Genomic DNA, 18435 nt, shown 5'->3' with positions numbered 1-18435 from the left:
CAACTATGCACCATGCGCATCAGCCATTCACTGTGCACCAACCACACACAGCGCATCTACAAAGTCACACTGCGTCAGCAACGTACAACTTGTACAACTTCGTACGAGCTTCACCTAACGTGTATGCGAGCCAGCGACAGCAACGTACAGCTCTCACAGCTTTGTACTTGCAACGCGTCAGCTACACACACTAGTCAGCCACGTACAGTCTACACAATCACGTACTTGCAACGCATCAGCACCACGCAACACTTCGCACAGCGCTGACAATGCCTTAGCTCCGTGCCAACTCACCAACTTCACTCTGCGAAGTCCAACACGCAACCAACTATAATGCGATCGCAGCGCTCACTGCAGTAGCACGACCATGTGCACACAGCGCGCTACGCTATGCCTAGCCAGCACACGTTACCAAGTCACTAGCCAATCAGGTACGCGCACTGCAACTCATTAATAGAATTAGCCTAGCTCTAGTCCTATACACTTTCCGTCACAGTAGTATACAATGTAAATGTAGACCTACACATGTAGATATGTACATAAAAGTGTACGTAACCTGTGCACATGAACGTACATGTACCGGTACGCCAGACTCCAGTATGTCTGCAGTTACTTAGTTGTTTTCTGCACTTGCCACTTTTGCAGTGATTTGTTTCGTGTCAAGTTGTTTTGGTACATGGTGAACCGTGGCTCTAACTAGGGATGATTTTGTAGTTGCTAGGATACATGTACACATACATGTACATGTACCTACCGGGTACCTGTACATTGTGCATTGTAAATGTACACGGTCCCTGTACATAATTAGGTACATGTACATGTATTTTTTTATGTGCACCATTAAATTGTGAATGTACCGTTTTGCTCAGTGTGTAAAGTGTACTACGGTAGTACGGATATAAAGTACATACACATACCGGTACATGTACATGACTGTCTTAATACCGGTACTTGTAAATGTATCAATTGTATTAAGACACACCCTCAGACCCCCAGGGCATGTGCATTGATAGGCCCTTTCGATATTTTCACGGCCATTTTGTTGGAGGTGCAAAGTGACTCATGATATGCGCCCTCACTCCTAGACATTAAGCAATAGACGAGCAAGAGCGCGTCTGGCTGAATACTCAATTAATCAACATTTCTCACTAATTAAATGACGGCAATGCCAACAAATTAACTGATTGTTACTCTTTATGAGTAAGTTCAACCTTTTTACCGGTAGCTGTGAAACCCGCAAAAACATTGACCGGCGTTTGAGAAACTCGAATTCTACATGTAACTACATGTACAAATGTACATGTACAGTACACGTATATCAGGTGCCTTGGGCCCAGATTCTTCAAGTAGTACACATGTACATTGATGTATTGTCGATCGCCACATGTTTTTGTTTTGTGTTGATTTTTGTTTTGTTTTGTTTCTCATAGGCAACCTGCTTTCTTTTTGGCATCCTGTTTATCATTTTATTAAAACTGTGCAAGTTAATGCCCATGCAGGCTTTCCATGAATCACACCTTGATTAAATCTTTGATGGTTTCTTTTCATTCCTCCATACTTCAGGTTTTTAGCTGTACCGGCTACTACAACATCATCGATACTGGTCAATTCCAATTTTTGCATAGTTCTTGAGTCCCTTTGTTGCTTGCTTGACGGAAGTCCAGCAATTCGTGACTGTCTTTACACTTTGCTCAGCTAATAATGTTTCTTTTGCAGCAATGGATGGAATGGCCAGTCTATACCCATCCACTGACGTCGCCGTGGATTTTTTCCCAGAGGAAGCAAACCACATTTTTAGTGGTGTATCCAGGGCTTAGGTTGAATAAAAAAAATAAAAAATCCCCAACAAACAGCGGCCTTTTTCTGCTTTTTCCCCCCTTAAGATGGCAGTAATTTTTGTCTTCACATCAATTCTTATACAAAACTATAACGAAAAAGGGAGGGTAATTTATTCTCCCACCACCCCTCCGCCGCCCCGCCGCTGCCCCCCCCACCCACATTGACTTTTCTCCAATAGGGGAAAGGGGGTTTCCAAGAGGGTACCAGGTACAAAGCACCCATTAGCTGCAGGAAAACGGGGATGAGAATTACTCAAGGGAGAAGACGGGGAGAGAAAATACACTTTTGATTTCCATTTCCTTTCATTTTTTTTTCAAATCTGTCGCTTTTCATTTTGTAACGTTATCTTTGGAGAAAGGAAGAGGCACCCCTTTCCTCTTCACAACGCCCATTATTTTCATTGTTTTTTCATTGATTTATGCCGACATTGCCATTGATGACAATATTTGAGATATCATGGACATTATAATAAATAGGTTAATGTACAATGTACATAGATAAAAGTATACCGGTATATTATGAACTGAGAACTAATAAACAACTAATGACCCAAAAAAATTTTGATCGGTGATGTTACTGTCTGTTAAACTTAGTTGACAGTCAGAAATGCCAGCATACACGCAGGGGTCTGGAGAAGCCAAAGGCTGTCAATCCTCCCCGGCCAAAATTCCCATGACAGCCAGATACTGTTACATGTACGTTGTAAAATTATTTAAGGGTACAAAGACAAGTGGCTTTAATGGGAAAAGTATTAAATACAACAAATTGAGGGAAACAATGTGAAAAGAAAAAAAAAGAAAAAGCAGGCAATCAGGCCTCAGCAATTGCCAAGGTTTTGCCAAGGCAGTCTTTTAAAACCCTCTGTCTAATATGATTAAGTCTCTTTATTCCAGGATATTTGAGAACGGTTATTCATTCACGATGTGTATGCTGCTTGCACGGCCACCAATGAGACTTGATATCTAAGTGATATCCGTTAAGCCAAATGGATTTGTATTAATTAATCAACTGATTATTAATTACCAGCCAAATATGTTTGTATTATATTTATCATTTCCTTTGGAAGAAAATTGATACTACAGTATGTACATGCCTTTAGACATAAGGAAAAGTAATAATCTACATGCACATGTAGGATAGCCCCAAAAGGGAATTAAATTAAAACTTCACTTTAACTTTTAGTTGAAAGTTAACAAGCTTATTTCCCTTGGGATTCTGCAAACTATACAAACGAACAGAAAAACAAACTCACCGGCCTATATTTCATTTCCAATTGCACTCAAGTGACCGTAACTATTCGAAAAATAAAAGAATGATGTAAAAGTGCCTGAAGTTTAATTCATTGAGAAATTTGTTGATGCCGTTCACTTCAACCTTTTTGAAAATCAGTTGTAATCTTGAAATTGTTTTATATCTTCATAAATATTTCGTTTTATCTCTCTGAAATTATTTCAGTGCTGCAAATGAAGATTTCTGTGATATTGTAGTAAAATTAAATTTTCTTCATTTTTCAAAAAGAAAAATGCCAAAGTAAAGCACCTTTCTTTATCAAATCTACGACCTACAACTTTGCCTCGGGTATGGCAATAATCTTGGCCTGCGCCGGGATCCAACTGACTCAGGCCTTGATGCGCTTTTCTCCAGATTTTATCAGGAAAAAAATTATATTCATAAAGGTCATTTTCAATCTCTTTTATTTCCATCTTTGTCAACTTGCATGTAATTATAAAAAAATGTCAATCATGTGAGTTGTCGGCCTGACGCGCCCATGGCTATTGGGAGTGAGGGCACACTTCATGAGTCACTTCGCATCTCCAGGTGTAGGTGTATTGAATGTAATCGAAAATGTCGAAAGGGCCTATTGTTACCGTAGGGGCCTTGGTGTAGGTGTATTGATGCTGTAAACAAAAACTTGTTGACACTTGAAAGACTTCTGAAAAACGACACACATTATGACCAAGAAACACATTACAGACAATTACTGGTAGGTCTGCGACCGAGTTTTCCAGTCTTTCTAATGGTTCGTGTCTTGACAGCAATTCTTTTGTTAGGCAGCAATCTACCGGGGGTACTGGGTGCATTACATGTGCAGTATGGGTGCGCTAACCTTACATGTACATGTACCTAGTGTGGACTTGTGAACAAAAGACATGAAAGATGTCCACACGATGCAGGAAAGGAAGATGTTCTGTGGACTTACACATGTCCACAGGACATTTCTCCTTCTCTGATTAAGAAGTTCAGAGGCATTTTGGGGTTGGGGCCATCCGTCATAAAAGGAAGAGTAGTCAAGGAAACCTTGTACAAAAAGCCAGCTGAAAATCATGGTCCCAGTTCAAGAAAAACAAGTATTTTCACTGAGTTTCCTTCACTGCACAAAAAGAAAGGAATGCCCACACTACATGTACTGTAGGTACATTTATGTAAGGTAAGTAAGGGTGCACACGTGTGTTAATGTTTACACCTTGTAGTACAGTAGTTATGATACTGATGGATTGCCCTGAGAATGATGTTGAATATCTAGTATGGCTCCTACGCTTACGTGTACGTACTGTACATGCAGGTACACTATACCGGTATACAGCATGGCAATTCAAAAACATACAAAACAATTTCTGCATGGTGTGGGCTGAATGTACCCGTACTGTACATGATGTGTGTTTGTCTGTTTGTGGAGAAAACTTTTTACACCTGATGCAAGCCCGTTTAGTTTAGGTACAGTGAACATACATCTGTTCAACTGCTTCATTCACTCTGTGATTGGTTTTACAATTTGAAGTTCTAAACTTTCGTGTGTGTAAACTGTGCCACTTCTCTTCCATGACGTAACCCGACGATGTTCATGAACCATACACATGTGGGGCATTCTCTAGAAAGTGAGCCATCTGATCATTGTTATTATTTTATTCATGTAACAAAATACATGTACTTGTACATTAATATATTTGTTTTGAAAAAAAATTGAAAAAAGTGTTCAAAAAGTAAAAAACAAAATATTTAAAACAAATCAATAATTTTTCCTGAATTGTAGGTCTACCTGTTTACAAGCTACCGTTACCACGGTTACCGGTATGTTAATTTTGTCAAATACCAGTAGTGGTATTAACAATGCTGGATGGTGACACAAAAAATCATGCTTGACGTACAGGTACATGTACATGTACATGTATGCACTAGTGTCTCGGTCATCGTGACCTGAGTGACCATAAAATGCCTCGACTTACATGCCTATGGGTCTGAGGGTGTGTCTTAGAATTGTTACTGGTCAGTGCGTGATAGAAGCAATACATGTACATTGTAGACTCTCTGGGGCAAACCAGGTGCAGTGCCTTGTTCAGAGGGGTGCAACCTCCTTTTGAACACTGTCAGTTTTGACTTTGGATTGGGACGTAAGAATTTCCTTGTCTTACGATAAATCTTGTATTAACAGTGCTCTTAGTAACGAGGTTCGACTGTGTATCTATTGGCTTTGTCCGTAATGGAGAGAGAGGGCGTGGTCCTGCATTGAAAAACATGTCCGCAATGGGTAAAGGCGTTGAGCAGGCTCTGGCTAGCCCCATAACGAGGGAACAATTTCCTTTCCAAGCAAATGCAGGACCGAGTTGTGGGGAGAAATATTTGTCACCCGTAATGAATCAGTCTGCCCCAACTGTTATCTTTCAACACGTATGAAGTCCTCGCATCTGCAGAGCCCGTATCCCTGTACACCCTTTTCTGTGCTCACGATGTAGATGTACATGGATGTGGCGGGAGGGGGGGCAGGTATCCTGTGGGTTACTTTCCCTGAAAGCTTTTGTATACATGTACAATATGTAACCGGTAAGTGTACGGTATGTGCACACGATGTCAAAATATTTGATGAATCAATAATTTCGTAAATTCATCGACTTTTTCTTTTACTGACAGTGTTTGTCAGTCTCAGTCCTCCAACGGGTGAAGGATTGAGGAGTGTTAGGGTTAATCACTACACTTGCATTGCATGCTGTATAGGTCTGAGGTTTCCCTTAAGTTTTTGGTGTTTTCTATATTGGCACCAAAGTGGCCTGTAAGGTTGATGATCCGATTGTAAATGTAATCTGCCCCGAGCTGAAGCGCACCCCTAACTGCCTAATTGGTGAAAGAAAGACAGGTGGTTTATAAGTGGGTTCTTGCATGTGTTTTGCATGTACGCAAAGACCATTCAAGCCAGAATAACTTAGTTACATGTACTCAGTGTGCTCCGTGTCAAACGCGCATATAATTACACACCTCATGGTGCGCCTATGTGGTGAGTACCAAAAAAAAAAGCCCTCTTTTGTTCTGCTCGGAGCGGATAGTGTGTGATCAGGGACAGTACATTTGCCAATACCCCGTATACATGTACATGTATTTTTCTGGTAATAAGCAGGATGGAAGACATCCCAACATGCCCAAAGACATCCCAGCACACAAGCAGTTTAATCAACACATACATGTACATTTACACCCACACTTACCTTACATACCTACATGTAGTGTGGACATTCCTTTTTTTTCGTGCAGTGAAGAAAACTCAGTAAAAAAACTTGTTTTTCTTGAAGTGGGACCATGATTTTCAGCTGGCTTTTTGTACAAGGTTTCCTTGACTACTCCTCTTCCTTTTATGGCAGATGACCCCTACCCCAAAATGCCTCTCAACTTCTTTTTCAGAGAAGGGGAAATGTCCCGTGGACATGTATAAGTCCACAGAACGTCTTCCTTTCCTGCATCGTGTGGACATCTTTTGTTCACAAGTCCACATTAGGTACATGTATTTAAGGTTAGCACAGGCCTGTACAAGTACTGTACATGTGCAGTCTATGTACGCCTACAGTCGACTGTAATCACAGTGGCTCGTGAATTACATGTACATGTACCTCTACATTATATCTGTAAAACAGGCTCTCAGCTGCAATGCAAATATAATTATATTGATCTGGCGGGCCTGTTAAAACAATCATGACTTTATACTGAAAGGTTAATCACACGTGAGCAAATTGCAGGCAGAAGCCTTAATTGTGGATCGCGTGTCCCTGAAGTGCTGTCTAGTTTTCACCAGATACCGTGTTAATGGCATCATTTGCAATTGCTGGCAGCAATGCCCGTACATGCTGTACAGTGCCGGTGTATGCCCCCTGTAGTGCAAGCCAAGACCTTTGTATTATTTATGAAATTCATAGCTGCGTTAACGGACTAACATATATATTGTATAATGCAAATACCACCGTCCCGTTTCCCCTGCGGGAGGACATGAGGATGGCTGCTCGAGAAGCACCACTCTGATATACATGTGTACTGGTATATTGTGCATTTGATAGGGAGTTGCAGTCAGGGTGGGAGGGGATATTATTAGATTAATGTCCAGAGTTGACTGTGCGTGTTTGAGCAGTGTGTACCTGGGTACCATTGTTCAGACTGTAGCGAGTCATAATTGTGCAGTTTTGTCGTCAGGAAAAAAGTCAGAGTATTTACAAGTTCTGTACGTGTACATACAGTACTGACTTATGTACCGTACGCATTGTACCAGGTACGTGTACGCTACGTGCAGTGATGTACATGTGTACGTTAGTTTGTACACTGCACATGCTGTAAATGTACATGTATAGGCCAATACGAGACCCTACCCGCACATGTACATGTACCTGTAGATGTACATGTACATGTAGGATGCATCGTACACAGCTACCAGTACACATGGGTAATTCTAGAAATTAGGGGTCCAAAAGTGTGACATTTTTTTGTCCCTGTTACATCGTGTCGGATGTGACAGGGACACGAAATAATGGACCCCTAATTTCTGGAATTATCCATGTACATTTACGTGTACCAGTGCCTAAATGTGTGGGAATTCATACAGGCTTGGCACATACTGTGGGCCTGGTGTAAGGTACATGTACACTTGTCCACTTCTTGCGTCACCAGTACAGTAAAGGGTGGTATTGATTCCGAATTTTGGAAATTTTCAACAGTTTTGATGTTGTATCTGTACGCACTTACATTTACATGTCATCATACATGTTCATATTACATGTACATGTACCTCATTGTGCATACCTGCAGATCTTGGTACGTGTACATGTACCGGTATTTACTTACACTTCCCGGAGGAAAATTTGGAGACACAATTCATCAAATCAGATTGCACCAAAAGCCAGAATTGATTAATGAAGTCTAATGTACAGTATTCCACCCCCTTCAAATTACCAATCCACAGTGCCCATTAAATATGAAAGGGTTTTTAATAATCAGGGATATTCTTTTGCATCGAATGCTTCAGGAACAGTACAGCTGCGGTGTGCTGAAAGATTAATGAGCGGTAAATTGTGTGCATTTTTTTCAAGGGAGGGAGGGGTGGTTACAGATTTGTTGATGGTCTGGCCTGTGCACTGCACGCACTGCCTGGGGTCCTGGATGCATCTGTGACAGCCGAGGTCATACATGTTACATGTGCCGCCGTATTGTACCATACACGATACAGGTCCACGTACATATACATGTACATGCCTGATATTCTGATAAGCCTGTCTGCTGCTGACGATTGTAACTCTGCATTGAGCAAAATGATCCAATTAATGAAAGCGATCATACTGTGCACACATGTACATGTAACGTGTACATGTATGGTACATGTACGGTACTTTTGCCAGTATGGTACTGGTACATGTACATGTTAATTTGGGATGGCTTTTGTGAAAGTTGATGGGCATGATTTTTTTCTACCGTACATGCATTTCATAGGATTTCAATTTTTTTTCCTCTTTCATTTCCAAATTTTATGTACATGTACATCCTCCATTCTGTATGTACATACATGTTATCATTATCAGTGCCAGTATCTTTGGGTCTGCTGGAAACTCTTTCCTGTACAATGTACCTGTATTTCTCCAGGGTTAGTTATCATGTACATGTACATGTACACCTGATTAGATTTCTAACATTTGTTAAACTTTTTTTGGGGTGGATGGGGGTGGTATAAATTCTGTCCTGCATGGTGTATTCCGGTCTCCTGTACAGTGCACACTGTACATTTACATTACATTTGCACATGTAGGCCTACATGTACGGTACAATGTACGTGTCCTAGTATATTTACATGTACATTTATTGCAAAGTACATAGGAAAACAATTGAAAAGGGGGAAGGGACGAATTTTTACAAACTTGGTCCATTTTCAAATACAGCCCAATGAGTAAATCCAGTCGACATGCACGCGTACATGTACATGTACATTGTACATGTGCATTTGTAAGTGGGGATGTACCGGTACAATTAATGCATTTCAGGCATGGATCCAGGGGGATGGGAGATTTGGGAGTAGAGCCCCCCTTCCCTCGCTGTGACAAAAAACCCCTAAAGGTACAAACATGAGGAAAATATTAAGAGAAATAAAGAGAAATTGCACCTTGTAAACAGTGTATGTCATGTCATACACATGTACAGTGTAATGTTTCATCATCATTTCCGCTTGTCCGTTAAAATGGGACATAAAAAAAAAATCTCTGGCTTGACCCGCCTTCCCCCCCTCCGGAAGAATTCCTGGATCCGCCTCTGTTTATACATGTACATGTAGCATAAATGGTAAAATGTTGGGTATATACAAGTACATATACATGTGTGTACATGTACTATGCAGTATCGAATTTATACTGATATGCGTCAACAGCATCCAAAGACATACGTACACTGTATATGGTACGTGTCCAGTTTAAATGTACCCGTACATACATGTATACATTTACATGTGTATTGTACACTGTATGAAAAGCCTGCTGCATGATAAAAGCCCAATTAATCAAAATATACAGACTGCAGACAATCTCTCTCAATTGCCGATGTACCGCACCAGTATCATCCCATTTCTTGGGACTCTTGATAAGAGGGCTCGGTGATGAGTGCGCAATCTGTCCTCCCAGGCTCTCTGTCCTCTGCAAAATTATGAAAGGTTAAGTGGGCGATGACTGACAGAGGAGTATTGCCCTTCGATTACAAGTCGGCGACTGCTAGAAGACGAGGCGGACTTGCATGTGCGGTAAATTAAAGATTAGCGGGGCATGTGTGTCAGCGATAATGGGCGGCATATATATTACACTGCTCTGGAAGTGAGATACAGTACTCAGGTACTTGCAGGGATGAACTTTACATCCAGTCAAGACTTTTTTGCCGTACAAGTTTTTTTTGTAATTAAGTCCCCCGCCAAAAAAATACAGCTCTTAGGTACAGTGTAAGGTGTACATGTAGACAGGCCATGAAAATTGAATTTTGAAATCGTCATGTATACACCTGTACAGGCGGTACATGTACTGTCTGTGTAAAAATATTTTGCATTAATGCAGTACACATGTACATGGACACTGTAGATTTCTGGTTCACAGAACAGAACTACAATGTACATACATCATTTGAAAGGATGTCTGCATATGTGTATGGTTTAATTTATACAACATGGTATTTTAAAGACTAGCAAGTGAAGAAATATGCACTCCAAGTTTGGTGAGAAACCTTTTGCCGACCACTGGTCAATTTTCCCTGGTAACCTACATGTACTGGTACCTGTATATGTACAGAATGGACAATGTTACCTGGGTACCTGGCTTAATCCACCATTAGTTGACAGTGTGTAGCTGATTGAACGTGACCTTCAGATGCCTGGACAATTTGTTGAACTCTTTCGCAACCAAAGAGCCCATCTCACACATTTCACAAAATATATCTGGATCTATCTGATTGATTATGTTCTTTTTTCATGCCCAGGACAACCAGTCACTCTTGTCCTTGGAGTGGATACTTGATCTGATCGGCAATGAGATTGAGAAAGACCCAAAGCGCCCTCACATCATTGATATCATGCCCAACCTGCGCTTCCTGCTGCGCTGTGAGAAGTACATTCAGGATCCGGAATACGACATGAAGAACTTTGAGAAAAGGGTAAGAAGTGACCTGCAGAAAGACTAAAGTCACATGACCTTGAATTATCCCCGAAAGCACAATTAAGGTTCACCTCAAGTGAACGGCTTATCATGCTTATAGTGTAATTTGATAACCAGAATAAGGAGCCATTACTGCAGTGGCGCAACTCTCGTGGACAGGTGGTATGTGCATGTGTTACGTTCGACCAATCGGGTTTGGCGATTTGCCAAATGCGCGCGCGTCAAGCTGAAGAATGAGCGTATGAGTGCGGTGCCACCGGCAGTTACGGATTAGTCTATAGGATCATTCTTGGTTACGGTTGTGACAAAAAACTTGAGGAAATATGATTGACATCCTTCCTTGGCCTCTGAAAATGGCATATTGATTCCAATATGCCATTAAAGGAACCATGCAGTGCATTTTTCTAAGAATCTTTTTTTGTGTTTATGTCTTTACTCTTCTTCGATGTGTATGTATGAAGACTGTATGGAATCTTTTTTTGGGGGGGGGCTTTGGGAGAACTGAAAAGTGCACGTTTTGAACATCCAATACTGACCAAGCATATGCAGACTAATGGGGGCGCTTTTGCCGTAAATCCAGGAAGACTCTGCTCAGTTTGTTTGTTTTCATGTTCAAATTGTAAATTTGAAATTCGCTATGTGACAACATTTTTGAAAAAGGTTGCACACTGGCTTCATTGCCATGAACTTGCCCGGTACACAACAGTAAATTGTCAAAGAAAATAAAATCTACAATAGCAGTGATGTAAACTAACTAGACATTCTTATGCACAAATCAGTGCAACTTTGCATTTCAGTGCCTTGGATGACATCATAGTTTGGCTCATGAGCATGCAAATTTAGCATAAAACAGAAAAGCTCCAAAATCTGGGTTAAGAATGGTAAAACAATAACTTACAATACATGTAAGGTTTATTGGAACCCAAAGGTGCAATTTCAAGGATTTTAGTAAAATTCCATAAAATATTTCTGTTACATGGCCCCTTTAATATTAATCTACCGGTACTAACCCCATTTAAAAATTGTTAATTTTTTCATTTTAACTTTGCCACTTTGGTCAGGGGTCAAATTAAGGTTGGTTATACCGGTATGTGTGATATCAGACAGAAATGTTCATTTTTTATAAAATACTGAAAGTTATTGTATTTTCTTAAAACTCTTTTAAGTGTAACCCAGAATGGCCATTTACAGTGTATTACAGTACTTCCCCATGCTTTAAAATCACATGAGCTAGAGTACATCTGATGTTACACTCACATGGCTTCGGGCGCTTAATGTTACTCACACCTAGCCCGACTAATTGATCCGCATTTAGCAGTTAACACATGTACATTGGAAGTGCACGCACTTGCGTCGAACGTTGCGAAGTGAAGTTGACACACTTGTAAATACCCGGTAGATATACCGCTACTCACATGTAATACCGATATATGAAAAATACAGTTGTTGAGTGCTTTGGCAAATGACTCAAATTAACTGCATTAAATTTCTGTAAAAGAAAGGCCAGATACTGTATGTGTTTGAACGTTGTCTAGAGTTGTTGATTTTGACCGTCTGGCTTCATTGTGCAAATTTAATTGATGTACCGGTGGGACCTCTTGACCCGGCTGGGGCACTTTGAGTAACTCAAGATTGCTTTGTTTGCTTACATGGGAGAATGAGCATGTCCTTACTTATATTTGTGACAATTTGAGGTAGGAATAGTGGGAGGCAAATGCATTGATGGAAAACGTGTACAGTACAGTGTACATGTATGTACATGTACATGTGCATGCCCAGGGGAGTCCTGTTGGTACATGTACCGGTACACTTGGATTCTGAGAGCCTGTTTCTTCCCAATCGCGATCAATGATCCATCATTGGTTTACTGACAACCAAAACCATGGTACATGTACAATGTACCTAATGGATGGAGCGAACCAGCTTTGGGATCACTGATCGTAACCCACATCCATTTGTTATCAACGGGCCCTTATTTAATACGTGTAGAAGTTGTTACAAAAAACAGGATTTCAGCCAAAAAATTTCACCAACGTTGTGTGAGAGTAAGAGGAGAATTACATATGTACCGGTACAGTACATCACAGGCCAGACAATCTGTCTCTAGAGCTGGCAGGCTGTACATGTACTGTGCAGGTGTAGGTTTTTAGTGATTCCGTGTGTACAAAGATGCCTGTACCGTGATTTGGTTTGTGTTTGCAGTTCCACAACGTGTTTGCCTTGAATCTGGCTATTCCTGAGGAGAAAGTCATCAAGCAGATCACGGCCCACAGCGCCAAGCATCCCGACAAGATGAAAGAGGCTGGGCAGAGTGACGAAGCAGACACTAGCAGAACGCAGGTTAGACGGTTGTCAGCGTGGTTGGCACAATTTATCCCAAATTTGAAACTACTGATGAGGATAACAATTTGTCATGAATTTGCATTTTGTTTCATTTCTGCTGTCAAAGTTTTTAAACTATTTGTTTTCCATTTTCCACGTGGACCAATGAATGAGGTTTGTTCTTACCCAATGCAAACAGTGAACTGGGGGTGGTGTCACTGCAGCATGGAAACGGTGAATGCAAGATTCGGTATTGATTTCTTTGTTTACTTGCAGAGACGTAACGCTCTCTACAATGCCAGCGTGAAGCACTTCCTCCACTACTTTGCGTCGTCGGGCCGCCTGGTGACGGTGGACGTGGCGTGTGGAGTGGCCGACCTCATTTGGCATCGGGTCAGCGACTTCTTCGGCCATCAGCTGGAGTTGGAACCCATCAGGACGGTGAACACCGTCGTCATTTTTGCTTTTGGTGAGTAGTTTCCTTGACCGCTTTACACCGAATCTAAATATCTAGGGATTTCCTGTGTCAAAACGTGGAGAACGTTTAAATATGTTGCAGCAATTTCTTGTGCCACATGATTCGATACACACTCCCAAGTGTTTGAGTTATTCCCATTGAGTTTGTACACACAGGCGCAAGCCATTCCATAGAGGTTGAGTGTGTGTGGCGCCCTCAAACGGCCATTGGCCATGGTCAGGCATTGTAGCAAACACACATGTAGTCTCTCTCAGAAAATTAAGAAAGCGACAATGCAGTAACAAATGTTTGTCAACAACTCTTGGAACAAATGACCAGCAAGAGTCAACATTTGCCAAGTCCACCTTTGAAATGATCTGTGGTTGTAGTACCCTGTGGTTTTAAAAATTTTCAGCTGAATACAAAAGCTAGCCCGGGACTAGCATGACATGGAATTAATACCTTCGGCAAGTGGTTAAGCCGGGATCCACATGCAGTGCCCTGCCCTGCTCTGCAAAGTGTTTGCATCAAAATAGGCCGCCATGAAAGCATGACTCACAGATTGCAGTGCCCAGAAGCCTTTGTTATCCCCTCGTTGTGAGGTTAAGAGACAGCACGCTTTCGCATACCGATAGCAACGATTGCCATTCGGTGGAATATACACTGTACATGTACACTGCGTTCGCGCAGGTTTTATGCTCGTTGACAGGAGGTGCTGGGTGTGCGCGACCACTTCCTGCTGGAATGTAGACGTTCTGCTCATGCACGATGGCTTTTCAGATGAAATGATCAAGAGAGATTTCCGATTTCAGAATTTTCTAGTCAGTTTTGTCCTGATTTCAGGATTTTCCAAATCTTCAAAGTCTGGAAAATCCTTGTTTCTAATGACAGCGATTTTACTATTTTGTATAAAAAAGTTGACACACATATACTGGTAGAACACAAATAATAGGTACATGCATTTCAAAGGTACCTTTATGCCAACAGCAATGTACCAGTACATGTATGTCATAGACCCTGCGCTGCCGTGAGGCCCTCAAACTGTCTGGTGATTCTTCTGTGAATACTGCGCTTTCCTCCGATCCCACCCCCTGCTGGTGATGGTGGTGCCAGAGGTCGGATAGGATTCAATGGAAAATGACAACTTACATGTACATACATGTACATTGTACACAGCGCATGCAGGTGTCTTTGATTCCTTGTGCGAAATGAACATCACCTGCAGTGCCCACAGACAGAATTCAATTTTTTTTTTCATTGAGGATAAAACTAGATGTACTGCCGATGACAGCTTTGCTTTTAATACTAGGGTTGTTGATTTTTTTTATTTAAAAAAGGATTTTAAAAACTCAGATTTTTTATTTAAATCAGTTTTTTTTATTTAGATCAGATTTTTTTTATATTTATAAAAATTGGAGACATGTTGGCTCAATTGTCTATTCAAAAGCAAGCAAATTAGCTCCACGTGTAATTGTTTTCTTTTATTTATTTGTTTTGTTAAAAAATTACACAAATTTGGATTTGAATTAAGAAATTTATTAATTAACCCTTGATTAAATTCACAGACGAAGTGCATGCAGTATAACACCTACTGATACATGTTCCCACAAAGAAAGACACTTCCCTTTGAGGCAAGTACATGTACATGTACAGTACCAAGGATAAATGCGTACCAGGTTTTAAACCAAACTCTCAAGTTTTGACAAAAACTACGTTAGAGTTTACAAGAATTTGTTAACAGGGTACTTATACATGCATCAAATGACTAATGAGTGAGAAACATGCCAGGAACAACAGGTGCATGTATTTATTTTACATGCTGTATGTACAGGTACAGGTAAAAAATGCTGGTATTTTACCTTGCTCTGATGTGTGCAAAAAGCAGTCTCATTTTGTTTGTGATCCAGCTCCACAGAGTAATGACTTAGGCTTGGTTAACAATCACTTCATTAAGGGTATTTAGTGGTTTTACATGTAGTTACACTGCATAATGACTAACATTTCTAATCTCAGTATGTACATGTACATGTACCTGTATTTAGATGTACGCTGTACACTGATACTTTACAATGTCAAACTCTGAAGTGGGCAATTCAAATGAAGTAAAATTAAATCGTGATTATAAATCCTTCACATCAAATTCACCTTCTGAATCCAAAAAGCTGATTTAAATCAAAACAAGTGGATTGAATTGAACCAAAATATCTTGCCAACCCAGATTGTGTGTAACACATGTGCATTCCTACTTCGTTAATACAAGTAGGAACCAGAAGGCTCACAGAGGGATGATTTGTTGTTTAACCTGCAAACACTTCCAATCAGCAAAAAAGAATTTAACAATTGAAACATTTTTTCATTTTTTCCCCTTAATTAAAATATGTTGATTTAAATCAATGTTTTCTTCAAAAAAATCATTTGATTTATATTGCAATTTAAATAGGTGATGTAAATCAAGGTGATTTAAATCAGCCAGCCCTATTTTAGTACATGTACTGGGAGTCTCCCATGAAGATTGAAGCATAGAAGGTTCTGCCCAACTGCTCATAAATTGATGTACAAGGGCAGGTGTATCTGCTGTAAAGAACTGGGCATCATGCAGCACAATCATCTTCTCTGTAACCAAATCCGCTGAGGGTCTGCTTTTACTGCATGTTGGGAACTGTCTTTGGCTCTTTCAACCTAACACATAAATCAAGTGGAGTAAATTCTTCGTTATCCATTTCTGGTAATTTATGTGCTCTTCGGTGCATGGCACAACTGCGAGATCTGTAAGATTTTTTGTAGGACACCAAACTGGATGCATGTCAAAATCTGCTTTTTTCTGTGGGTTGACACTTGTTCTCATCTGAATGTTACTCATGAATTAAATTTGTATTTCAGTTTTTTAAATCCTTTTTGCGCAGGGCATACCTATTATTAAAATAAAAAAATTTTGTTGAACAGTTCTCCACTTGCATGTACACGTAGAGGACATTCTCATCAAAACTCGAACCTTTGGTTGCTTGTCTTCCGGCCTTCCCTCGGTTAACTAGAGATTATGAACAATCTGCCCTGAGTCAAAGTGCGCCCTCACCGGCAAAGGGGAGACACCTGGGCTTGTGTGCTCACGTGCTGCATCTGAAATACCATACTGGTATACCGGTACATGTACAAACAGAAATCCATTTGATGTACATGTACCTACGAACAGCGTGACAGAATGCACACGAACCTATGCATGCGCACGTCGAGTTCCCATCAAAGGACGGTCATTACTTTGGAACAACACTCCCCCTCTTGTTTCTACCGGTACTTCAAGCAGGTAACGGGCGACATTGTTGACAGAAGTTTACTCAGTGCGATCACTCAGTACATTCTGCTTTCCTCGCAGATGCACTTGACTTTGAGGGATTAGACATGGACCGCTATGCACTGCAATTGGTAGCTCTCAAGAATCTGATGGACGACAGTAACGCCCCTCCTGTGAGTAGAGATGAATCGCAGGTTTTTTTCCTAGTGATCTGTAGCCTCAAAGTGTGATTAGTCTGGTAGATTTTCATAAAGTTTGTCAATTATTCTACTTGAGCAGAATCCTGGTGATGCCCCTGCGCATCTCGTTTTTTCTGGGACTTCACATCAGACGACCTTGGTGGACCATGCAATCAAGCGGGGATGCGTGCCCATACGTAAACAAAAAGGGCCCATTCATTTGCGCATGTACATTTACATGTACATGTATGTGCATTGCAGCAGTGTGGGATGAGCAGTTTGCCAGGAAGCCGTACTCTAGGATTGTTGATCTCAGTGGAAATTAGGGTTCCATGGGCACTGACTATCACTCTCCTCTTATCCCCCATCACAGGACAAAGTACTGGCAGCCCTGTGCAGGCACATTGATGCCTCAGCCCCGCTGGTGGAGGCCTTCGCAGTAGACGCCACTGACACCACTCTCTTATCCTACACAGCAGAGAGGGTAGGCCATTAACGTGGGCGATTGCACTAAATTGTTGTGCAGCAACTGTGGGAAACAGTTGGCAGATTTTTAGTCGTAGGCTGCACACTGGAAACTTGAAAGGACCTCTGCCCTGATGACACCGCACTTTCTTCATGCATGTGCTTTCCTATGGTGCTCAGTGGACCATGGGCCCCGACTGGCTCCACAGGAAAGTGAACGATGTAAACAAAGTGTGATGTCATCAGTACAAGGCCTATTATTCCTGATGTCTGATTCTCCAGGTAGATGAAGCATGAGTGTATTTGACTCTTGGTTTTAATAAATCCCCTCTTCCTTCCTTTGGAAGGAAAGCCCAGATCCATCATCAAGTTGTCTACTGACATTCTTTCGAATGAGAATTGGATATGCCAGCCTCGATTTTGTTGACCGTAAACTTGAATGGCATGTCCATGGCAACCACTTGGTGGCGCACTTTACTTTGAATCTTCAGCATTGCCTAAAGAAAGTTGTTTCTCGTCAATCCCTGGCAGCTCTAGATCGCAGGGTTTGGCTCTTTTTTTTTTAAATAAAAAATGTAAGAGGGCCTGACATTTTGATTTTGCCAAAGTTTTTTCCAGAGGCAAAGGGGAAATCTTTCTTGGAAGTTTGCTGCCTTTTTTAGAGGCTCTGCTGGTACTAAAACATCAGGTCCTGTATTGTTTTTCATTTACATAATTGAGGTCGCTGTAGCCAACTACAGCATAGCACTTTGCAGCATTTATGTGTTGTACATTTCTGTTACTTATTCGTTTTTTAAGTGATCAACATTTATCGGTAGTACTATACATGTACATGTAAATGGGTTCCCTATTGAGGTGAAACAAGGGTACCAGGGTACATGTGAGAGAAGTCTGTCTTCAAAACTCAAAACAGAACAAAACGCAAATGTGAAAACGTATCCTTACTGACTCTGCCTACTA

At 41.0% G+C, this 18435-nt stretch overlaps 1 protein-coding gene across 1 annotated transcript in view; it reads left to right on the top strand.

Moving 5' to 3' along the window:
* LOC110987478 (uncharacterized) overlaps positions 1 to 18435 on the top strand; it is a 44572-nt gene that overhangs the window by 20649 nt on the left and 5488 nt on the right. Inside the window, exons 3-7 of the mRNA XM_022250232.2 lie at positions 10588 to 10761; positions 12966 to 13103; positions 13362 to 13554; positions 16913 to 17004; positions 17384 to 17494. Of these exons, the coding sequence (XP_022105924.1) occupies positions 10588 to 10761; positions 12966 to 13103; positions 13362 to 13554; positions 16913 to 17004; positions 17384 to 17494 (708 nt within the window). The remainder of the gene's footprint in view (positions 1 to 10587; positions 10762 to 12965; positions 13104 to 13361; positions 13555 to 16912; positions 17005 to 17383; positions 17495 to 18435) is intronic.

This window comes from Acanthaster planci, linkage group LG21 (genome assembly GCF_054643075.1).
Source record: "Acanthaster planci isolate LZ-2023a linkage group LG21, COTS_SCS, whole genome shotgun sequence".
Classification (NCBI taxonomy): Eukaryota; Metazoa; Echinodermata; class Asteroidea; order Valvatida; family Acanthasteridae; genus Acanthaster; species Acanthaster planci.
The sequence above is the reverse complement of the archived record's forward strand: the minus strand, read 5'-3'. Positions and strand labels throughout refer to the sequence as shown.